Source organism: Engraulis encrasicolus, chromosome 10, assembly GCF_034702125.1.
Source record: "Engraulis encrasicolus isolate BLACKSEA-1 chromosome 10, IST_EnEncr_1.0, whole genome shotgun sequence".
Lineage (NCBI taxonomy): Eukaryota > Metazoa > Chordata > Actinopteri > Clupeiformes > Engraulidae > Engraulis > Engraulis encrasicolus.
The window spans coordinates 35,534,534-35,560,337 of record NC_085866.1 but is presented as its reverse complement, the minus strand read 5'-3'; the positions used below and the strand labels follow the sequence as shown (position 1 = coordinate 35,560,337).

Sequence of the window (25,804 nt, the reverse complement as noted above, 5' to 3'; positions counted from 1 at the left end):
AGTTGCAGTTTTGATATGACTTTGGCAGGAGTTTCTAAATAACTAAACTGTGCTCTTCTCAACTGCTCTTGAACATTTTTAACAAACTTGATATGCTCTAGGAGACTGTTTGCTCTGTAATAAAGAAACATGAGTTGATGTTGGCACATCATATGCTTCGTCTACTATTATTGTAATATCATTAGCGTAATACTATTCCCTGCCCCTGGGACATTTTTCTGAAGCATATTGACGTACTTTGTTATTTTCCCCTGGTAGGCCTATATTTTCCCACGTTTATATGTTTTGTTTGTTTGTTTGTTTGTTTGTTTTCTCCCCTGTAGTTTTTTTGTGTTTTGGACATGAAGTGCACATTGTAATGACTTTCCCGATATCAGTAACATAATACTCTTCTCAGCTATGGGAACATGTTCTAAAGCATGTTATGACGTACTTTGTTATTTTTCTCTTTGTGTATTTTTTGTTTTTTCCCCCTTTAGTTTTTGTGACGTGTGTTTTGGACATGACATGTGCAATGTAATTCGACTCCCGATATCACTCAAACGCAATACTCTCCCTAGCTACTGGAATAGTCTTACGCCTGTAGTAGAGTGTGTTATGACGTACCTTGTTATTTTTTCTGTTTTTTATTTTCTTTTTCCCTGAGTAGTTTTGTGTTCTGGACATTATGAGTGCGTGGTGATTAGTGTCTGTGGGTCAGGGGAGGAATGTGCACTTCTGCTTTTGAATCGTGGGAAAAAGGAGTCAGGTGTCACCTAGCCCAGCCCAGCCCTAGCTCAGAGCGCTCTTGTTCTCCCCCTCTCTCTCTCTCTCTCTCTCTCTCTCTCTCTCTCTCTCTCTCTCTCTCTCTCTCTCTCTCTCTCTCTCGCCCCCTCTGTCTCTCGACAAGATTCCTGCGTCCATAATCAGCGCTGAGAAAGCCCATGGGTGCTCTCGCTCTCAGTCTCACTCACTGTGATGTGACGCCAGTGACCTGGCTGTTTCTCTGTTTGTGTTTTGTGTACACACACACACACACACACACACACACACACACACACACACACACACACACACACACACACACACACACACACACACACACACACACACACACACACACACACACACACACACACACACACTCACAAACAGCCACACATGCATGCATGCAGGCGTGGACGCGCGCGCGCACACACGCACACTCACACTCACACTCACACTCACTCACAAACAGCCAGTCACATGAATGCATGCAGGTGTGGACACACATGCGCACACACACACACACACACACACACACACACACACACACACACACACACACACACACACACACACACACACACACACACACACACACACACACACACACACACACACACACAAACTTAGGGCAGGTCAGGTCAGCAGGGACAGGAGCACCCTGACACAGGTCATCACTGAGAGAGCATGGACTCCGATCTGGGCCGCTCCGCTCCACCTACTCTTTCCTCTCCACCTCCAATACTCACCTGGCCTCTACTATCCTTGCCTCTTTTATCCTCTCCTCTCCTCTGCTCTTACCCTCTCTCCATCTCCCCATCTCTCCTCTTTGCATCTCTCCTCTCCTCTCCTCTCCTCTCCTCTCCTCTCCTCTCCATCCCCTCCCCATTTCTCCTCTCCTCTCCTCTCCTCTCCTCTCCTCTCTCCATCTCTCCTCTCCTCTCCATCTGTCCTCTCCTCTCCACCTCTGCTCTCTCCATCTCTCCATCTCTCCATCTCTCCTCTCTTCTCCACCTCTGCTTCCCGTTCACATTACTTTCTTTTTCACTTCCCTCTCCTCTCCTTTTCACACATCTCCTGTCATCTCCACTCTACCTCTGCTCCCAAAAGCTACGTTTACACACATTGCTACTAGTTACTTGCTCAACGAGTTATGTCAATAGAATGTCTATGTGTTCTGGCGAATTGAGGAGGCGAGTAGGCGAGGAGCATACAAGCAATGCAATGGTTGGATTCCGAGATAAAATATTTACACAAGTAAGCGTGTAACCAATTGGAATGCAGAGTTTGGATAACTGGCAGTACTTCTCGCTTTTGCATTGGCAGTTAAACCCGCGGGAACGTTTAGCGAACGTTCCATGAGCGCGTGGCGAGTAGGCGAGTGAGCGAGAAGCGAGTAACGTATATGAATGTAGCTTAACTAATCAACTCTCCATTCTCCACTCTCCTCTCATCTCCTCTCCTCTCTACTCTTCTCACTACCTCTCCTACCCCACTCTCCTCTCCTCTCCTCTCCTCTCCTCTCCTCTCCTCTCCTCTCCTCTCCTCTCCTCTCCTCTCCTCTCCTCTCCCCGATAAGCTTGACGCTCCTAACAACACACCTGTACTGCATCAGTCCTCAGCATCTCTATCTATGTTGCAACAGAGCTGGGGGCATGATGGTTATATTTACATACTGTGCAGCACACGCTGGCTCCTGGTAGTAGTAGTAGTTGTAGTAGTAGTGACGCTATGACTGCTTTGCCTGCTTCCACAGTATCACATCATGGCAGCAGTGATTGATGACGAGCCCGCTTTTGCGTCGCCACTTGGCTTTGTTTGTTTTAGTCAGTTCTGCGCCCCTTGGCCAAAAGCACCTTGGCGTCTCCCTAAGCAGATCCCAATCTCACAAGTGGCAGCCCATGTCAGCAGTGGGAACTCACTGTACTGAGTGCACTGGCTGCCAAGGTCTTTTCTTCCCCGAAAAAAAACTCCTTTGTGTACCTTTATCAGGGGAAGAATGCAACCCAAGCGTGACGTAAATAAAAAGAAAAACGTTACGTAGCTTTCAAACACAGACTATGGTTAGAACAGTGTGATCGGTGTGGCCTGAGCAGTGGTTGGCGGCTTTTTTGTGGTTGTCTGAGGGTTGTTTTTTTTGTTCGCCGAATGTTTTCGGCATAGGTGCCGTGCCAGTGAGAAGAGAAGGCTTCCGCCTTCCTGCTGGGAAACTGAAGCGAAGGCGGCCTATATTCAGTCACATTGTTGAGGAGACATAGATGGTCCACGGGATCTGTCACAAGGCTCAGCGCGGGAGCCAGTCAAACCTGTGCCGACTCTCTCACACATACACACACGCGCCTGCATACTCCCACACAGATATCTCAGGTGAATTATATGAGCGTCTGAAATGCCAAGCGCATTCCATCTCCTCCCAATTTGCATATTAGGAGCACTGTGACAAATAAGCGCTAAGAGCATTGGAGTAAATAGGTGGGTTTTTGCAGTTTTGCCTCCGGTTTTGAGGTAAACCAGTTGCTTCTCAGGCACTTTAACCAGGTGTTAGCTTAGGTGTGTGTGTTTGTGTGTGTGTGTGTGTGTGTGTGTGTGTGTGTGTGTGTGTGTGTGTGTGTGTGTGTGTGTGTGTGTGTGTGTGTGTGTGTGTGTGTACACGTATGTGCATGTGTTTGTATGTGAGTGTTTACCAGGCCTTTAAGTTAGGCGTGGTGGTGTGTGCATTCCACTCAGGCTGAGACAACAGCAAGCCTTGCCCTGCCCAAGGCAAGGCGTGTGTGAGGGCTTAAGGGCCCATTTGTGGAGAACGCCAAAGAGAGGCGATTAAGTGTAGACGATTCAGGCAGACAGCTCAGCTCAGCGCAGCTCATCAACACTTTCCCAGCTCAGCTGGACTCCTCAACCATCCTCACAAGCTGCAGTCCATCGCTATCATACACCTGTAGTTAGGATTTGGAAAGTAGTAGTAGAATTGTTGAGGTGATTGGAACACTTCAGTGCTGTCCTCTGCTGTTGAAGAACTCTGCTGTCGAAGAACTTTGGGTCATAGTATTGAGATAAGCTAGTGGTGTTTTATGTTAGGCGCCTAGTAGACTGACAGTCTGTACATTTTCCTTTCTTCTAAACTGGACATCTGCACGGGGGAAGAACTTACTTTGAAGACTGTTAACCGTTGACGTGCGACCATTTGTCAAAACGTCTTGTAATCATGACATTCTGATGGGAGTCGCTGATCCCAATAACTCAAATGCTTTTCCTCTCAGCTTGAAAAAAAACTGCAGGCCTAGCGTGGCTCTAACGGTAGGACACTGGGCTGCTACCACGGCGACCTGTGTTCGATTCGGGCCTGGGTCATTTGCCGGTCCTCTCCCCATTCGTTTCCTGTCCCAGTCTTCAATGCACTGTTATAAGTAAAGGCCAAAATGCCCCGCAAAAATATACATATAAAAAACAAAACTTCAGAAATTAAACTGTGGCTTGACAGGTGACATGTATTTACTCAGTCACAAGAATCGAGAGCAGGGTCTACCAGTTTCAGTAGCATTTATTTAAAAGAGGAACTGGCACCTTAACATCTGGAAGGTTGTCTTGAATGGAAAGGTGGACTAGTCTATTAATCTGACTTGTGCTGTTTGTCTTCAGTATCTGCTCTACCTCTACAGTTATCACTTGATGAAGAAGGAATTTCGAGATTAGTTATGATTAAACAGAAACACTTATCGAGTAACAAATGAATTGGCTAACTACAGAATAAAAGGCAGCAAAAATGATGGCCTGTCTATGTAAGACAATCAGCCTGTTTAAACATCTACATACAAAAGCGAAAGAAAATTGCATCACGCAACAATTCTGAGAAGTTGTTGTCTTGTTTTTGTGTTGTTGAACAACAAAGATGTTGTCAGCTCCGCTGCTATCTCGTCTTTCCAGTTCGTTTTGACTGCCCCAGCACAATTCAAATGCCGTGTCCTCAGGACATCATGTAATGCCGGTCATCGTCAGCAGTCGTCACGTCAGCGTCACACAGAATACAGAGCAAAGTTTCTGGCCATGCTTGAACCCTAGGTATCAAGGAACATTCCCCAGGCCGCGGCCTATCATCATATTGATCCTTGAATACAGAGGAACTCTGCAGCAGGGCTTTCATATGGAAACTCTCTATCGACTGTCTCTGTACAAGGATAGTATATTCCCTTGAGGTTGACAACTCATGCTAGCCTTTGACCCAATTGCCACTTTGTCCATTCAAAAGAGCAAAGTCATCTTAAAGCATCAACAACACTAGTCAATCTGTCATCAGATGGTTTTCTAAGCGACCCAATAGCTACTTTGTCCAGTCAAAATGGCAAGTGAGCCATCTTAAAGCATCAACACCAGTCAATCTTACATCAGATGGTTTTCTAAGCGACATGTGTTGAGAAAAGTGACCCATCTCTCAATACTGTAATTGAATCCATTCCAGAGCTAGGGTAAAAACATGCAGATCAGACAGTGGTTGCGTAGCCATACTGTGTTTTTTTTTAATTCAATTGTTGTTTTTTAGCTTTAACTGGCTGATTCTGGAACCGGTGTGTGTGTGTGTGTGTGAACGTGTGAATGTGTGAATGTACAGCATTAAAATGTATCGCGTTTTGGAGTGCTCTGCCAAAAATAGAAACGTTCTTTATATAAATGCAGTCTATTTTCCATTTTACCATTTCAGCATTGATGACATTTTTGACGTCAGGCTACACGCTGACCCCTTTGCTCTAGTGACTTCGGAGATCACCAGTGTGTTGCCAGCTCAGGCAGCATGCATCTCGCACGTAGGCCTGCACACGTGCAATCGCACCCAGACTCAGACACTCAGACAGCCTCCCTCTGTCTACGCAACACACACACACACACACACACACACACACACACACACACACACACACACACACACACACACACACACACACACACACACACACACACACACACACACACACCCCTCCTTGAGACAGGCTGGCAGTGTGTCTCCCATTGGCAGTGTGTCTCTGTCTACGACACACACACACACACACACACACACACACACACACACACACACACACACACACACACACACACACACACACACACACACACACACACACACACACACACACACACACACCTCCTTGAGACAGGCTGGCAGTGTGTCTCCCATCCTTATGAAATGCTTGGGAGACCTCTCACCTACAAGCAAAGGGTCAGCAGCACTTTGGTGCGTCATCCTTGCTCAAGAAGCATTTTCTCCAGTGTTTCTGCGCTTCTGTGTTTTTCTAGCCCTGAGCTTACCGAAAGTTACTCACATAACAAAGTGCCGGTACCTGTAATTTGTTCTTCCTTAAACACACTCGGCCCTATAGCAGCAGCAGTCATCGTGGACTTAACCAGGTTGGGCAAGCCGGCTGATTGCACAGCTGTTCTGTTCTGTACAGACATGCGTTGGCCATGCAGCGTGGCTTGCAACAGCAGCGTGGATGTACACTAGCGAGGGTGCGAGTGACTCAGTTACGGGCAGATAGGGAGTCAACAAGAGTCGGCATACAGTGCCCATGACTCACTCACTCACACACTCACACACACTCTTGCCTCACTCATATGCTCACTGCTATTGTTTTTCGCAAACAGACACTCTATATTCCGCTGCCAAAACTTCTACCGCTGGGCTGCACGAGTTTGACCTCAGGCAAGCCAGTATTGTCAGTCGTTATGGAGCAGGTGACGGTCACCTAGCAGCAGCATCAATATTAGGAGGATCAGAGTCAAACTGATATTTTGAATGTGTCCCATTTTAGGAGCATGCTTCTTCGTCTAGATGAGTTTTAATTTGGGGTTGTTGACTGAGTGCAACTCACGTGAAAGCAAATTTCTGCGGAAATGGTAGAAAATATCAAGAGAAGTCTCTGTGGACAGGGCTGGATTATCCATAAGGGCCAGTGGCACAGTGCCCACTGCCCAGGCAGGGCACCAACAATTTACAGTCAGTTATAGGGGCACCACAGGACACAAATTTCACAAATATTGTTCATAAAGGGGAATACCTACAAGGTGTAGTGCCCGGGGGCACCGCAATGTCTTAATACGGTCCTGTCTGTGGAGCAATTGTTTTTTTTTTGATTGCAACACATTAATTCCCATCATCAATCATTGCAACTAATCATGATTCCAATATTGATAATTATACATGATCATCTTATTAACATGTTTGTTATGAAATCAATTAGCCCTCGTCTTAACTCGGTCAAGTGAAAGTTGTCAATGCACACATCATGTTTTGCAACTTACAGGCATTATTTGGGCAGTCAGTGCATCTGAAATGCCATCAGATAAGGTGTCAAGGCATAGTAGACTATCAGCGGTGCAGAGAGAGAGAGAGTTCATGAACGTTCACTTGTCCATATGAGGTATTTGTTTATCAGACTGGGTTAGCTGGGAGTGGGTGTCACTGTTGATTTTGTGACATTGATTTTTGTTTATCGTCAACTAGCGTGTTTGTTCTGGAGAGGCTAAAGGTGGAGGTGACTGGTGACCGGAACCTGGGTGGCATTGCATAGGGCGGGCAGCCACTGGAGAGGAGGTCACTCAGACACACTTACGAGGAGGAGTTTACAGTTAAGAGTCAGTCAGACCTGCTTTACAGTCAGTCCACAGACCATGGTTGTTTTGTTGAACATCAACTTTGGCCAGTTGTGTGTTTTTACAAAACCGTTGCGTAATGCGTGCATTCATAGTGAGGGTCATCACAAAATTAATGAAAAAAATCTTGCAAGGCCAGCTTTAATTCTGGAACTATTCAAATGTTGATATTTTCCTACCTTTGTGGAGGACATTTTTCATCGTTATGGTGACTCTTTAAACTCACTTTTGATTAGTATAAAAGAAACAAACCATACTAATGACAATGATCACATTCACAACAATTACCATAATCATAGTAACTGTATTTATTTGGGCCAATTCTTACAGATTGCAGCTCGATCAACAGTGTATCGACAGTTTAGTACGAGCCTGTAGAGAATTGTATTTTTATTGCATGATGGAAACTGTAAGCCATATCAATCACACATTAGTGTTGGTTTGATGTGAATTGACTGCATGCATGCAGCTCTGTTGTTATGATGCACCTTTGCATCCTTACGGTTTCTGCACTGCAGAGCATCGCATGCTCACCGGTCCCCTGTGCACCTTAGACACATTCAGTTGCTGATGGGGTGCCCACATCAAACGTGCCTATGCCGTGTGAAAGTATTTTTGGTTACACCTGTTTACAAAGTTGTGTGAGAGAAAGTTGTGGCTGGATGATGATACAGTGTGTGGCCAAGAACTGAAATGCATGGAGTGTCTAGAAATAAGTTTTCAAAGTGAGAAGTCCACACGCTTAAAATCCCTTTTTGTTGTCTTTTATTATTTATGGCTGGATTACGTTTCGACTTCAACAGTCTTCATTAAATTGAATCTGAAGAGGGATCTGCTGAAGAGTGAAGACTGCTACATCATCCAGCCATGAAATAATAAAACTTAAGATAACAAAAAAGGATTTTAAGTGTGCAGACTTCTCACTTTGAAAACTACCTTTGTCTTTTCCTGGGATGTGCACAATCTTCTCCTTCAACGGAGTGTGTAGAAATATATAATATAGAGATATGTATGAATGGTAAGAAACCTATATAAGGTACCTATCCGTATATTAAAAATACATCGATTAGTCAATAAAAGATAAATTAATAAATTAATGTTAGTCCCATGAATGGTGAATTGCATTTTAAGGCTAACTTGATTAACGTCCTATGGAAGGTACAGATGCTTTGCAGAGTGTTCCGTCATTGGTGTCTATGTGACGGTCTTCTGCAGACCTAGCATGCTCGTTGTTAATCAGGTCAAATATGAATGCAAAGGTGTTGATTACCTCAACTTCCTGCAATTCTAACATTTGAAAAAAAGCAATACCCTCTGTGGTAAACCGATAGCGGGTGGTGTGTTTTTCACTGGAATTGGCCCTGTTCACACTGTGGCCAGATAAGCCGGAAGAGCCCTGGCTGCGGTGGCCTGTCCATTGATATGAAGGCTTCTTTGGAAATGCTCTAGCTATGCTCTGGCCTGCGGTTAGCCTGCATCCAGCAATACATTCTGGAAATTCTATAGACATGACTTCGGAAATAGTCAAAATAGTCATGCTGAGGATGGAATGTTCCCTTACCCACCATACACTTTGGACTTTGTGCAGAAATTACGGCAGAATTGTGTTGTTAATGGACAGGACGTCCCCCTACCCACTCATGTGCTGTAGTGATGTAGTGTCAAATACCTCACAATTTCATTAGATTTACAATGGATAAAGTTAAACTTTGTCACAACACATGCATGAATACAGATTACATGAAATGCCTCTTTCATTAAAATGTAATAACTGTTTAAATCTGGACATATTGCACTTCTTCTATTTGCACTTCTGATTAGATGCTTAAATGCATTTCGTATATTCTCTATTAATGCTTTTGCAATTGCATTATACTGGTATGCAGCCAGTATCAGTAAGGTATGTGCAGAATATATACAGATAAATGATGGTTAGCAATGTGCAGAATGCATTTACCCCAGTCAAATGTATTTCAAACAAACCCACACACTGTATCATTTCAGATTTTCTTTCATGACCTGACCTAGTGGGTCACTTGCTGATGTAGCCTGTGTGTGTGTGTGTGTGTGTGTGTGTGTGTGTGTGTGTGTGTGTGTGTGTGTGTGTGTGTGTGTGTGTGTGTGTGTGTGTGTGTGTGTGTGTGTGTGTGTGTGTGTGTGTCGTAGACAGAGACACACTGCCAATGGGAGACACACTGCCAGCCTGTCTCAAGGAGGTGTGTGTGTGTGTGTGTGTGTGTGTGTGTGTGTGTGTGTGTGTGTGTGTGTGTGTGTGTGTGTGTGTGTGTGTGTGTGTGTGTGTGTGTGTGTGTGTGTGTGTGTGTGTGTGTGTGTGTGTGTGTCTCTTGCGTAGACAGAGGGAGGCTGTCTGAGTGTCTGAGTCTGGGTGCGATTGCACGTGCGCAGGCCTACGTGCGAGATGCATGCTGCCTGAGCTGGTGACCTCCGAAGTCACTAGAGCAAAGGGGTCAGCGTGTAGCCTGACGTCAAAAATGTCATCAATGGTGAAATGGTAAAATGGGAAATAGACTGCATTTATATAAAGAACGTTTCTATTTTTGGCAGAGCACTCCAAAACGGGATACATTTTAATGCTGTACACTCACACTTTCACATGTTCACACACACACACCGGTTCCAGAATCAGCCAGTTAAAGCTAAAAAACAACAATTGAAAAAAAAAAAAAAAAACAGTATGGCCACGCAACCATACTATGCCACCAAATATCAGCAACTCTAGCCCAAGTGGCTTGACACATTCCTGGAAGCGTCTCTTTACGGGGACATTAATAAATGCTTGGCCGTTACAGCTGTGCACACAACAAATGTCAGAGGCGATGTGCCGTACATTTAAAAGCATCAGCCATCAATACCTCTCAGGTAAAATGCCAGGGAGAGGGCGGGCTGGTGTGAGCGTGTGTGTATGTGTGTGTGTGGGATTGTGTGCAAGGTTGTGTGTGTGTGTGTGTGTGTGTGGGATTGTGTGCAAGGTTGTGTGTGTGTGTGTGTGTGTGTGTGTGTGTGTGTGTGTGTGTGTGTGTGTGTGTGTGTGTGTGTGTGTGTGTGTGTGTGTGTGTGTGTGTGTGTGGGATTGTGTGCAAGGTTGTGTGTGTGTGTGTGTGTGTGTGTGTGTGTGTGTGTGTGTGTGTGTGTGTGTGTGTGTGTGTGTGTGTGTGTGCGGGCTCTCTCCCGCCAAATAACCAGACACATTGCCTCATTGGGCAGGCAGCTCTAGACCGATTGAAACTCAGCCAGCTGGGAGTATTGGCGTAGATGTCTTTGGGATATTTTGTAGGCTAGACCCACACTGATAAGTCGTCTAGCAGCAGCACGTGAATACCCGATAGAGACACAAATCTAGGCTGAAAGCTACCTGAAACCTTCTGAATCTTATAGGGGGGAAATCTTAGAGGGTTAACGTGTTAAAATATGTTGTGACTTAATGGGTTATCAGTGCCATAAAATTTAAATCCAGGGACCAGGGTTTGAGTCCAACCTGAGGTTATCTCCTGATCATTTCTCGTTCTCGTTCTCGTGCTCGTTCTCTCCCTCTCTCTCTCTCTCTCTCTCTCTCTCTCTCTCTCTCTCTCTCTCTCTCATATTTATGTTATTTCAGCGTCTCACATTGTCCTGTCTAAATAAAGTCATAACAGCCAAAAAACTCTTTTAAAAAAGAATAAATCATGAATCATCTTTGCGAAGTCCATAGAGAAATTGAGTAGTTGGGAAGAATCTTTGTGTGGTGGGCCATTATTGGCCGAACAAAAACTGAGCGGCAAGGGCCCCAAATGGTGAGTGACTGTCACTGAGCCTGTGAGGGTCCCCTGCCTGTTGACGACACGATTCCTGAAATTAAACTCGGCGTCAGTGGAAACCGAAAGGAAAGATAGAGAAGGAAACATACAAATTGTGAATGAACTTTCCAACGGGGTTGAGTCAGGGCGCGAGGCTAGCTTGGTGGCAGGAGCGGCGGGGGACCTCCCATTATAGTAAACGAACTGTGGAGTTAGTTAGTAGTAAAGGCGATGGCGTCAGAGGTGAGCGAAGCACTGGGCCCTGCTCTCTACGGATAACCGTTATCAGGCCCTCACAGGCACGGAGGGCTGGGGTTTACACACACACACACACACACACACACACACACACACACACACACACACACACACACACATGCCTAAAGACACAGATACATACACACACACGCCTAAAGACACAGATGCACACACACACACACACACACACACACACACACACACACACACACACACACACACACACACACACACACACACACACACACACACACACACACACACACACATCCGCAACCACTCTGCAAACAGCAGCAGCATCAGCAGCAGTATACCACACCGCAACATGGACCAGAGACTAGCGAGAGAGTGGCCTCTTTCTTAGAATTCTGCGGTGGCATTGCACGGTTACGCGCCTTTCTGCTGCTACTGCTGTTGTTGCTCCCTCTGTCTGCGTGCCTGTTGTGCTGGGGCCTCTATCTCCCTTACACATTGGCGAGAGACGGGCGAGAGCAGGGAAGGCAGGCAAGGTTGGGGCCTGTGGTTTCGACTCCCGCTCGGCCCCGCGAGCCTCTTCTTCTGCTTTCCTCAGAAGTTTATCTCTTCACGTTGTGGCGCGCAGTTTCTCAGTAGAGTCGACTAGCCTCTTCCTCTTTCTCAACACTAAGCTAAGAGTGAGGGGAAGAGGGTGGGGTGGTGTGTGTGGGTTGGGGGGGGGTGGTGTTCGCATCAGTCGAAGGTCGAGGCGGAAAAGGTCATCGGATGACTAGTTGGTTTGATGGAGAAGCTGGCCTCTCGATGTGATATGGTGACACACTGGTTGATCAGTCACCTTCTTTTTTGCTGTCTCCAGGATTACAGCAATATAGTGTCCAGTCAAGGGGTTGTGACGCACAGTGACCCACAGGAACCCCACCTCAGGATGTGTTCCTCACAGGGTTTTCAGTCTGTGTTTTACAGGCACAAGGCCTTACCACCCAACCACTTGCACCAATTCAGAAAAAAGTCCAGTTAGAGAGGCGTAGGTCAGCATAAAGTTGCTGATGTCAGGGCACACGGAACTTTGGGAGTCTTCCTATTACATATATGCAGAGTGCACATTAGTCTACAACTTGTATTGACTTTCATTCATTATTTTTATGTACGTACATGATTAATGTTTGATTTTTATTCATGTACTTAGGCTACTTACTAAATGAATGACGATTTGTTGATACCCATACGAGGCACCACGTGGCTGGGTTTTTGTATGGTTTTCAGACTGCTGTCTGATATGCCCACGCAGAGGCAGTTGGTCTCATCATCGTGAAGGTTGTGAGATCACAGGTGGAACGAAACAACACGGTTAGGGATTTACTGGCGATGAGTCACATTAATGCAAAATACACAAGTGTGTGTGTGTGTGTGTGTGTGTGTGTGTGCGTGTGTGTGTGTAGGAGTGGGGGGGAATCCCTGCCATGGCCACCCATGCAGTCAGCGAAATAGCTCGGTGGTGTGTGAAAAGCAGGTCCTACACACACACACACACACACACACACACACACACACACACACACACACACACACACAGACACACACACACACACACACACACACACACACACACACACACACACACACACACACACACACACACACACACACACACACACACACACACACACACACACACACACACACACACACACACACACACACAAATGTGTATGCAAGCCCCATTACACACACACGCACACCTTTGTGCCGCCAGACGAAAACAAAAATGAGTCGGAAATTACACGGTTCCACTCCCCGTCAGGAACTAAAAACTCCAGCCAGGTTCTTCCCCCTTCACTCATTTCTTGCCAAGCAGGTGTAAAGCCCTCATGTTGAATCTGAAGAGATGAAGTGTGTGTGTGTGTGTGTGTGTGTGTGTGTGTGTGTGTGTGTGTGTGTGTGTGTGTGTGTGTGTGTGTGTGTGTGTGTGTGTGTGTGTGTGTGTGTGTGTGTGTGTGTGTGTGTGTGTGTGTGTGTTTTTTTTTCATTTTCTGTCATGCTGTTGTTCCATCCATACCACTTCACTCCCCAGTCCCCACCCACCTATTCACCTCCTGAGGTCCGTGTGGCCTGTGGCAGCCATGCTTGCTGTTATGCTCTTCTAATTGCTACATGGGGCTCCCATATCTGTCTGGGCTTGCTCTTTCTGCAACCCCAACGAGGGTAGTCTTCTATGTGCGGTTAGGACAATTGACAATCCAGCAGTCTGGTCTGGTTTTTTGGTTCCATCACTAAAAAAACGTGACTCCTCTTCATGGTTTCCGGAAGAGACGGGCACCCTTAGGTCCAACCAACTATGAGGAAGTGCTTGGCCAAGCTGCGGGCAGTGGGTCTTGGATGGCTCGGGCCAGTGGCGGAAGAGAGCATGGCATAAAAAATGCAAAGTCCGGAGCATTGCATGAGGCCCCGTGTGTTTGTGTTTTAAGCCTGTTGGGCCTTCCTCAAGCAGTGCTGCGGGCTTTTTGCATTCTTTTAATATTTTGCATTCTTGCATTCTTTCTTGCATTCTTTTATCATTTTATCAGTTTGCATTCTTTCTTGCACCCAAACAGTCAGTAAAACTTGCCTATGCCCTCTGTATTGAATCCACTACCGGTACTTCTTTTTTCTGTATAACTAATTTCTTAATGCAAATCCAATGTGGAAGTAATGCTCCGTGAGTATGAAATATTGAATAGTTGGGCCTGCCCTCTAGTCAGTGGCAATGGGTGAGCAGTGAGGTGTTGTTTGCAAGGCAGTTTGAGCTTCTGCTGAAAATACTTTTTGTCAGCATGACTATCCCTACCAAGAAATACTATGCATGTTGTTGAGTTTTTGTTGTTTTCTCTGAAATAAACAAAAAAGGCATTTCCAAAGTTAGTGTTTGTAACTTCCCCTGTTGCAGTCATTTTTGAAACAGTCTATCTTTGAATAGTTAAAATAGCATCTGTTTTTTTTAGCGCTTGCACTCAGTTACCTTTTTCTCTGAACTAGATTTTTTGCATGCGCGCCTCCTTTTTTCAGGCCACTGTGCTGCAGCGAAAGAGGAAATTGACTTGAGATTCTGAGAAGTGTAGCGCGCGGGCAGGAGTCATGTGACTTGTTGGAAGTCGCTGCGGCAGTCGGCTCATTTGCATACCACGACACTTGACGCTGCAGAGAGAAAGAGAGGGAGAGGTAGACTGATAGAGGAGAGAGAGAGCGAGAGAGAGGGAAGTGAGAACAAGAGTGAGACAGGAATGCGAGAGCGAAAGAGCGCGCGAGGGAGATGAGAGCGATGAAATGCCCACAAGCCTTTGTTTACATTTGTTGCATCTTCAGCTGCCACTCAACCTTATTGCCACACACAAATAGCTGAAAAAAAGAAGCCCGCCAAAAACACCCTGTGAGAACCCTAATAAGGCTGCTGCTTCTGCAGCTGGGATGTTGAGCTCCTCCACTATGTATCACCTGCAAAATAACCACACTTTAGGCTTCTAGGAATTATATGCATTCGATGTTGCACAACACAATAGGTGCAATTCAATAATGTTTTTTTTTTAATATACTAATTGTACACCTGACATGTACATCTTATTGTAGATCTACATACTTGTAGACCACTTACTTTTGCTGTGCACCTGCAAACAGTTTTTGTTCATTTGTTATAATAAGAAAAATAATATAAAGATAGAGCAATTAATGAAATACCAGGGGTTGGACAAAATAAATGAGACACCTGTCATTTTGCACAATTTTGAGCAAAACTGTGCTCTTACCCTGCTAATTGAACCTTCACACTTCACTTTACTTGTGTAATGTGAAATTAATGAAGATTAGCCAACAGGCTGGTCCACTTGAGCCATGAAACGTCCCACACTAAAATGACCGGTATTGCAGTTATTTTGTCGAACCCCTGTAGATGAGTGTTAAGTTGTTTCAGCTTAAAATAATTTAAAACAATGCTCATCAGGAACCATTAGTCTTGTGCAGATCTTCTGTCATTTAATGTCTATCATGATGCTATGCATCCTCCTGTATATTAATCACGTGTTTCTATAAATAATAAAATCATATTTTTCCCCCTTGCACAGCTGATCAAGTTTACGGAGACCAAGATATGCATGAAGTTGTTCGCAAGCACTGCATGGATTACTTGGTAAGTAGCCCTTGCCCTCTTGCAGTATTTCTCCAAATCATCATCTGCAGCGGCAGCCCAAAGCCGCCAGTTTTGGACCTCAACCGACCAAAAACGGTGTTGTTTTTCTTATTTATTTCAGATGAAAAATGCAGACTACTTCTCCAATTATGTGACGGAAGACTTCACCACGTACATAAACAGGAAGAGGAAAAACAACTGCCACGGCAACCACATTGAGATGCAGGCAATGGCGGAGATGTACAATCGACCAGTGGAAGTCTACCAACAAGGCACAGGTGTGGAGCCTATGCCCAGGCTTTTACTCCCACTCACTTTACTCCCACTCACCCTGTCAGATGTATAAAGGAGATGTATTTGGCAGCCACAGCAGCTACTCTAGCCAAATCCGCTCACTTTTGTCACTTGTGCACTACATAGCACACGTGGCAGGGGCCTAAACAATGTACCTCCTACGCACTGTGTTGCGTAGTATGTAGACAGTGATTGTAGAGCAGAGTAGAGTAACTTTATTGATCCCGGGTCGGGGGGAAAGCATTGAGCATTCCTTTTTATTTTATAGCACATGCAGCAACAGGAAGGGAGTTGAATCAATTACCAATGAACGTGATTAAAGGAAAAGTTAATGGAAGTATGGAACTTAAAGAAGTAATTGGATTAGATTAAATTGTATTAAACGAAAACCAAAACTGTAATGCACTATTTGGAACCTAAAACGAACGAACAAACAAAAAACCTTGTCAAACTAAACTCAAACTCCTCCAAAGACAAGTGCTCCATTGTTGCATATAAAAGGAAGGAAGTGAACGAAACAATGTAATTCACTACTTGTGTAGTGCACTATGTTGTTGAGTGACTGTTTCGGACACAGCCATGAGCCCAGTAATCATTCCCTACTTGTAATTGACATGACACATAAAGTCAAGCATCAATATTCTTTTTAGTGTTTCTAATGCATTTTGAAAAGAACAGGAGTTGACTTGAGTACATTCACATTAACTGTGAATAAAATAATAAGGAAATTAACGAAAGTAAACAAAAGAAGTAAAAATTGTGGGTAATAATGTCGCTGAGATTTTGTGAAACTCATAAATGTGAAAAAAATATGAAAAAAGTTATTTATTAATTGGAAGTTAATTGAGCACATTTTTGCATGAAAAACAACATCAGCATCAAACTAATAAAACCTGAAACCCTTACAATAAGATACAAAAGGAAAGAACAGGAAGGATTCAGACTTCAGACCATTAAATGGTTAAAAATCTTTGCGGTCAAATGCCTTTTTGTAATCAAGAAGGGGCAAGATGTGTCATGTTAAAGGGACATCTTGTCAGCTCTAACCTGGATATCTGTGCTAAATACACCAAAACTTGACACATTTTACCAGTACATAACCTTACTAAAATGATCAAGAGCATACTTTACCTATTGTTATGCCTAGACCGACTTTGACGACTTCATTCTTTTGACAGAATAATTACAGACCTTATCACTGCATGTTGAAGTGATTGTTCATGTGTCAGAAAGGGTTAAACAGACACTAATACTGCTGAAGAGCATTTGGGTCCTGATCCCTGCGTCTTAAACACAAGTTTCTGTAAATGAGTCATCTTTTAGTCACAGCCATGATTTCTGAGTCATAATGTTCTAAGTAGTTATGAATAATAGCATAGGGCACCTGCACTTGGTGTTTTCCCCGTGTGTTTTCAGACCATTGCTTCTTTCCTAATGCTCAGTACGAACACTCATTTTTTGAAACGCATAATAATAGTGGAAAAAAGAAGATACAACTTAAAGGGCAACTCCTGCCAATTTCAATGTGCTGTTGTATTGCTCACGCTACCCTTGACTTGTCAGTAGCTGGTGACGCCGCAGTTTTTGGCCCAGCCCTTTCCGAGATATGAGCTATTCTAATGAGTCTGTGTCTGAATGTGCACGTGTGTGTGTAGGCGTTTGTGGTCCAGACTTCTTGGATTTAACAGTTAAGACTTCTTGTGTCCTTTGTCTTGTGTGCAGAACCAATCAACACGTTCCATGGCATCCATCAGAACCACGATGAGCCAATCAGAGTTAGCTACCATCGGAATATTCACTACAACTCTGTGGTGAACCCCAACAAAGCCACCATTGGAGTAGGGCTTGGGCTTCCTGCCTTCAAACCAGGGGTTGGTACCTATACTCTACTCTCATCTCCTCTACCTCCTCTACTCTCCTCTCCTCTACCTTAACCTCCACCACAGCCAGCACAGCTACACAGCAGCAACAAGTTTCAAAATGACTACCCACATTTCAAAATGACTACCGCATAAAAAAGTGTTTGTCCGGTTTACTTGTCTTCTTTGCAATTCTCTTCTTTACAATTGACAATCTAGTTACGGGTTAAAAAAACAAGCAAGGGGGACAAATGACTGTGAATGAAAAAGTAAGTAAGAGTGAGTCTGTCAAGTAAGTGTCATTGACATACTGACATGGATAAACAGACATGGAGGAATCTTAGAAAAGGAAGCAATCCGATAACTTAAGTCTGTGCAAAAAGTCATGCTGAACATTAAAGAGCTGACATGGACAAACAAGAAAAGAAAGAAATCCATGGCATGTCTGTGCAAAAATAGTTTAACACTCTGTGAGCTTTCAGTTGGTAGACCTTATTTCAGTCAGAGAGACTCAGTCAGATACGTAACACTGAAAGACGGATAAACACATTCTGTACAAAGAAAAGACAGCGAACTTGGCTCCGAACTCCACTACATAGAGACTCTTTTGGGAAAAAGCCCCTACAACAACTACATAGTAAAGTGTATATATAGTAAATGAAGAAGCTCCACTATTTCACTGGATTTCTGTTCTGCTACAGAAGCCGGTGAGAGCGGTCTTCCAAGACATCCAACCTTTACTACATCTGCGAGCTTCAGATCGGTCAATGATAAAGGATCGTTTATATGCCACATACAGTACATATAATAGAGGCACAAACATACACTGTAAGTGAAATGAATAGTGATATGGTAGACCTTCTTTCAGACAGATTTCTCCTACAGAAGCCTGCAGTAGTCCTCAGGGTGTCTGACCTTGATTGACCCCTGGTGTGTGTGATTGATTAGAGCATGTGGGTGTGACTGATGCCTGTGTGTGCTCCTGCACGTTCTCTCCCTTTAGTCAGCTGAACGGACACTCAGGGAGATGTGGCGGCACATGCAGCCCTTCACACCCAGGTGTCATGTCAGGGGGGAGGTAGGGCTAACGGGAGCATAGGGTACAGTTAATGTAGAAGCTGTAAAAAAAGCCGCAAGTGTGTTTGACTCAGACTCTTCAGGAGGCTTTTTGGTTGTTATGAAAGGTGGTGTAGGACATGGCTAATTTGAAAGAGCTCTTGTACTCTAAAAATAAAATACTGTCGGTATGAGAAGTTGACCTCTGCTGTTCAGGACATGCGTAATTTGAAAACCTTTAGCTTCATATATGGTGCTCTGTGATGTAATCTGGTGTCTGTCAGTTTTTTTGATGAATTTTGTTTTTGTTTGTGTGAAAAAAACGCATAACTGGCAAGTATTCCAATCGAGCTGTCCAGATAGCATTAGACATTGGCTATATTGCCTGTTGAAGAAGTAAAGGACAGCACTCTTTTTCTCTTATTTGTTTGTGCAAGAATGTTTCAGACGCTGAACCCTTCCTGAGCATGGGCAAATAAATAAGGAGGAATCTGAAGAAAGCTGTGCTTTACCTCTTCAATTCATTCACTTTATGCGGGACTCGGAACCCAGCTAAAAACTTTCAGAACAAGTAAAAAGTAATAGTCTAAGCTTGTCTTTTCCTCTTCCCACATAGCCTATTGACCGTCTCCTCAACCACACGTACACAGGGACATCCTGACCCATATAAGGTGTACTGTAGTGTTTTGTAAGCGGAGTGGTTATGAGAGAGGGAGACATAACGGGTGTCATCTCATCAACGCATATGAGTTACAGTCATAGCGTGGAGGTGCTGGAATTGTCTGGCTAAGCACTGTCCATTTGTCATATTGACAAGTCCGTCTCATCAAGACATTCTGGGTCAGTTGGGAGCAAGCCAGATGTGACAGCTCTGAGCTCATCCAAAAAAGCAGCACATTCATATTAAGGTGTAAATGCGCTTGAGATATTTAAAACTAATTTTTACTGGGGTTACCTGACTGGAGGGAGAGTGATGTTGAGGAGGAAAGAGAGACGTGACAAGCTTCACCTCATAAAAAAAACCTCATCAAAGATGGACGGATGGACAGAGGGAGGGAGCGTGGCCAGTGGCTAGATGGGTGGATGTGTGGCTGGTGGGGTCCCTCCCTCCCTCCCTCCCTCCCTCCATCCCTCCCTCCCTCCTCCAGGGGCCACACAAACATCAAAGGGCCCAGGCAGGCACGGCTCGGACAAGGGGAACATTCCACATGTCCCTGCCTGCCAGGGGAGGCCTATTAGCAGCATACTGTGTTGTTTACGCTGGGGAACAGACCCTAATGACAACACACTGTTGGTCAACATGCAGTGGAGCATCTGGGCACAAATGGCGCTTTGGTAATTAGTGGAGAGAAAATGGAGGGAAAAAAAGACACACACACACACACACACACACACACACTGAAACACAGGCACACACACACACACACACACACACACACACACACACACACACACACACACACACACACACACACACACACACACACACACACACACACACACACACACACACACACGTGCTTCCTCTTCCTCTCACTTGAACAACTCCAAAACACAGCTGTAGGCCTATTGTATGGCTCTATTGTGTAGATGTGTATTATGTGCTCTTGGGTCTGGGCCGGAGTTTCACAGATGGTGATTTCTCAGCTGCCGGGCCTATTTTCCTTTCCTTCTGTGTGTATTTAAACTGTATGTGCCATAACTTATGTTTGCTTGTGGTCCAATTTTCTAGGCTAGGGAGCAGCGACAAGATGCCCCCCCCCCCCCAAAAAAAGCATTCCTTGTATAATACATTCCCTCTACCAGTACACGGTGAATGTACAAAATCAACATGGTCAGATACCCACTTGTCTTATCGGGCAGCTCTACTAGGAAACCTCTGTATTTTATCCCATGCCCAGCAGATAAGGTGGCCAAACAGCAGGCGTGTTGAGATATTGTGTGGGTCATGAAGCGACTGATAAAGCTGGTTAATGCCGTGTGGTATCTGGTGTTCCTGTTGTGTCCCTGTAACACGGGCCTTTTGGCCCAGATTTTTTGGAGCTGTTTTTCGGCGGGTCGGCTGCGGACTTGGCCGTATTTGGGTCAATCAACAGACCCTTATAAGACCCTGCTTAACAGGATAGAGTGCCGGATCCAGGAAGAAGGGGGAAAAAACCACACACACACACACTTGTTGAGGTGTTCGGAAGCCGGAGACACAAAATACAAAAAGCTTCAATCTGCCAGCACATTCAAGTGAGAAAAAAGGAAACAACCCACATTTGTAAAACACTGGTTCCACTGAGACGTATTGAATGAGAAGTTTCTGTTAATCCCTTTTCTTGGATCTAAGCCCCCACTGCAAGTCCCAAACATCTTTAAAAGTCTCCTAAGAAAAAAACTAAACACAGAACCTAAGTTATTCGGGGTGAGGAAGCCTTATAAGGCCTTTCCTGCGAATTGAAGTCGGGCAGTGTTGTCCTGTGCTTGCTACTGTACCCAACTCTAGAACACTACCAAGAAGTTTAGAGGCTGACTCTTCCAAGTGTCCTGTGTCATGTTACTGTACTGACCTGTCAGCATGCTGTTAATTCTGATGTCTGTCAGGAAACAGAGCAGGAAACAGAGCAGGGCAGTCACTCAAATCTGAAAATCAAACGGCAGACAATATTATAAACACCTGTTCAAAGATAGTTCACACATTAACTACTAGAAAAAGTGGATTAGACACAGGTTGCAGAAGTAACACTTGTGAAGGTGTCATTGAAAGTTAGACCTTAAGTTAAGTCCTTTTTGTTGATGTTGCAGCAATTGTAGTGTCCAGGGCAACGCAAAGTTCAGTCAGGGGACATATTTCATAAGCACATATGCATACTTTTTTTCCTGAAAAAAAAGGCAGAATCATGCAGGTCTGATGTTAGGCATTCACATACAAAATTGCAGAGAATTAGATCAGTCAAAAATCGAAGAAACTGATTCTGTCTTCTGTTATTTTGTATGATTGGCAGTTTTATAGCACAGTCCACTGATACCTAGCGTTTTATCCACAATTAGACCTGGATGAATGTCGGTCCAAAGATTGTCTAAATAATACAGTATGACTTCATCAGATCCTGTTTAGACTGCATAAATAGTGCTCGGGTATATCCAGGAGCCTTGAATTCCCTTTGTATTAAATCATTGATGCTGGATGTTGCGTTTCGCAACATTGGCCCTGGAGCTGCATGACACAACAGTCAGGCTCATGAGATTTGAGACATTTTTATTAAAAATGTTGGCATGTTAGATCTAAATTAACACATTGTAATGTAAGATGGGTGTCTTAGGGTTTAAATGCAACTTATCTTGTGTTTTCATGTGCTTCAGAAGCTGAGATATTTAGGTTTTTATAGGCTGATGGTACCTTTTTCTGATGGCTGAGGCTGATTTAGCACCCATTTCTGCAGATGCTTCAGGCATCAATGGGTTAATACCTGTTTCCCTGTCTCCAGTATGCAGACCAGTCGCTGATGAAGAACGCCATCAAGACGTCGGAGGAGTCGTGGATCGAGCAGCAGATGCTGGAGGACAAGAAGAGGGCCACGGACTGGGAGGCCACCAACGAGGCCATCGAGGAGCAGGTGGCACGCGAGTCCTACCTGCAGTGGCTCCGGGACCAAGAGAAACAGGCACGACAGGTGAGGACACAGGGACTACACCACACAGAGATCTACTGCATTATAACAGACATCTTATAGTAGAGTGGAGTAGATCAAGAGAGGCAGGCACGACAGGTGAGGACACAGGAATTCACCACACAGAGATCTACTGCATTATAACAGACATCTTATAGTAGAGTAGAGTGGAGTAGACCAAGAGAAACAGGCGCGACAGGTGAAGACATAGAGAATACACCACACAGAGAACTACTGCATTATAGAGCTCTAAATTAATACCAGTCAAACGGCCAAATGATTGGAAAATTTTAGTCTGATTGGTAGAAAAGACCAACTTACTAGCCATTTTGACCCATTGGTGAGTGTTTGTTTGGCTAGTGAGATTAACATATACTAGGCAATTTGGCTGGTGATGAAAAAGTGCCCTGATTATAACAGACATGTTATAACAATGTAACAAAGAGTAGAGTAGAGTAGAGTAGAGTAGAGTAGAGTAGAGTAGAGTAGAGTAGAGTAGACCAAGAGAAGCAGGCACGATAGATGAAGACACAGGGACTACGCAGGGACAGTACAGTGTGATGACGCACTAGACTAAAGTAGAGTAGTGACATTGTATTGACGATAGGTGAGTGAGGCACACTACTCAAGCATGACAGTAGGACAGACACACCATAGCAATGCAGGGAAGAGCTACTTCACTTTCTCAGGGGAAATCAAGGTGTCCGACTGCATATACATGCAGGTGGTTGGTGTGCTCATTGGGATCACCTGTTTCAGAAAAGGGCTTGACCAATTACGAGGCAGGATTTTGTGAAACTTGAATGGTCAACTCTGCAGCAAGCTGCTCCATTTAAGCAGTTACTCTGTTAACACGTGTGCCTAAGTAGTTGTCAGTTTGTTTTGTGCAAGAAAGGTATCTGTGCATTCTTCCACATCATTTGCCATTTGCCGCATCGAACAGATTGCGATGCCAGCTGCCAAACATATCTTTCTCATCAGTCAAGTGCATAAGGACTAATCCTCACGGCTGCCATTCCTGCGAGGGTAGGCCCTTTACGCCGATCATAGTTTCCCACACTCTGCTTTTTTTGGCACTCTCCTTTGCCTTTAGGTGTGCCTAACGCAGTGAAAGTCTCGGCGTGCAGCGTAGTAGTAAGCGGTTTGACTCCAGAAGCATTGGCCCGTAGGGCTTATTGCCAATATAGGGCAAACAAGATCAGTCAGCAGTCAAAAGCCTCAGAGGAGATTAGGCATTTTATTGCCTCGTTTGAATTTTGTGTCTCAGGCTCAAGGGAACTTCGTAGTAAAACACTTTGGTGATCTAGCGGCAGCACTTAACACATAGACGATGTGACCTTCCAATACATGTGTACAGGTGTCATTCACCTGTCTAAACAGTAGTATGTAAATACTATAGTCGACTGAGTCGGGCGTGTGCTAATAAGATGCCTTGAGTTACACATTTATAGCACTTCATGACATAGCATAATACATTTATAGTTGAGGAGTGTTGTATCCCTGTCCATCAAAAGGGTGTAACTTACTATGACAGCGAAAGTAGTTCTTATTGAGTTACAACTGCCATTTATGACAGACGCTACTGCCAGTAACTCCTTATTATTGTATATGCAACTACACACACACACACACACACACACACCCACAGACTTAAACACACTCAGATGTACGTCCGTAGGTTCAAGATAACACTTTTGCATGTGGACAAATACATGGCGCCTTTTATCTGCCAGAGCTGCTGTAAAGCCTGTTTGCATTGTCTTCGGTTTAAGCCAAGAATTAATAACTGTGTATGTGTATACAAACCTTGGCATCTGGTTGAAAAGGCCAAAGACTCCATGTCTGACTCATCCTACCCACTATGTACATGTCATTGTGGAGCTACTGTGCATGGCTTCATAGAATGTGTTGAGTGATGTGTTTGTATGTCTATAGATGAGTGTGTTCCACTGTGTGTGTGTGTGTGTGTGTGTGTGTGTGTGTGTGTGTGTGTGTGTGTGTGTGTGTGTGTGTGTGTGTGTGTGTGTGTGTGTGTGTGTGTGTGTGTGTGTGTGTGTGTGTTTGTGTGTATGCGTGTGAGAGACAGAGTGTGAGATGGAGAGAGAGAGAGAGAGAGAGAGAGAGAGAGAGAGAGAGAGAGAGAGAGAGAGAGAGAGAGAGAGAGAGAGAGAGCGCGAGAGCGAGAGCGAGAGCGTGTCTATATATATGAGTCTAACTTTCTACCACATTGTGTGTGTGTGTGTGTGTGTCCAGCCTCGTAAAGCCACAGCGACCTGCAGCTCAGCCACTGCAGCGGCGTCCAGCGGGCTGGAGGAGTGGAGCGCCCGCTCGCCGCGCCAACGCAGCTCTGCCCCCTCCCCCGAGACCTCCGAGCCCGCCCACTCGCACTCAGACGCCGCTGCTAAGCCCCCTTCGCCCCCCTCACAGGCCGGAGCCGCCCCGACCTTCTCCAAACCCCCCTCGCCTTGCGCACCAGGTGGGCACACACTCGCATGCTGCCAAACATACGGTGTTCAGGAGCTCAAGATTGTTTGATTGTCAATTGGTTCAATATATCATTTGGTGAGGGGATACACATTTCCGACTTAAAGACTGGAGAAGTACGTAGGTGTTGTTATACTGTATGCAATGCAAGGGGTGACTTCACATACTGGGCATATTCACATACCCTTAGATCCTTTACAATACAATACATTCAGAATGTATGTTCCAGAAAGCTTACATAGTCAGCTAAACAACAGATAAATATAGTAACTCTTTTCAAGCCGCCCTCAGCCGGAGCCATGGTGGCCTTCTCCAAACCCCCCTCGCCTTGCGTACCACGTGGACATGGACTGGGATTGTCCCAAACATAGTGGATTGTTCAAGGGTTCAAGGTTCTTTTTATTGTCAATTTTATCAATACTTAACTTTGGCCAGAGAATACCCTTACCCTGACCTAGATAGTGACCTAGAAGTCATTAGCAATTGTCACATTACAAGGCTAAGGGCTGAACTCATATACTGGACATACACACATTCCCTTTCAGTACAAGATATGCAGAAATAAATGAAATATTGTGTCTATTTTCTGGGCAAAAAAATGGATGAGCCACTGAATTTAGCTTTACTGAAGCATTACTTTAAACTTAACTAGAAAAAGGTCTAGTACTTGTGCCTTTATTTAGAACAGTTAAGCGAGACATGAGTGTAATAGGAGCGTGAGATAGTATGAGGTTGGAATAAAAATCCATCCTTTGTCTCACTAGGTGGGCAGATTCTCCAAATTGTGTCAAGCATGATTCAACTTTAGAAACGTGAACCCGGTCACCTCAGAAAGGAACTTCTCTGTCAATATTTAGTGTCCGTGTACCAGTCGGTTGTATTTCACAC

General features: G+C 44.7%; 2 protein-coding genes across 2 annotated transcripts in view; both read left to right on the top strand.

The window, feature by feature from the left end:
* The window catches only part of uxt (ubiquitously-expressed, prefoldin-like chaperone), a 228,878-nt gene that overhangs the window by 99,448 nt on the left and 103,626 nt on the right, over positions 1 to 25,804 (top strand). The window lies entirely within an intron of this gene.
* Positions 1 to 25,804, top strand: part of otud5a (OTU deubiquitinase 5a) — a 43,910-nt gene that overhangs the window by 16,068 nt on the left and 2,038 nt on the right. The window contains exons 3-7 of the mRNA XM_063208716.1: positions 15,503 to 15,567; positions 15,689 to 15,845; positions 17,584 to 17,732; positions 22,250 to 22,435; positions 24,686 to 24,908. Coding sequence (XP_063064786.1) covers positions 15,503 to 15,567; positions 15,689 to 15,845; positions 17,584 to 17,732; positions 22,250 to 22,435; positions 24,686 to 24,908 — 780 coding nt within the window. The remainder of the gene's footprint in view (positions 1 to 15,502; positions 15,568 to 15,688; positions 15,846 to 17,583; positions 17,733 to 22,249; positions 22,436 to 24,685; positions 24,909 to 25,804) is intronic.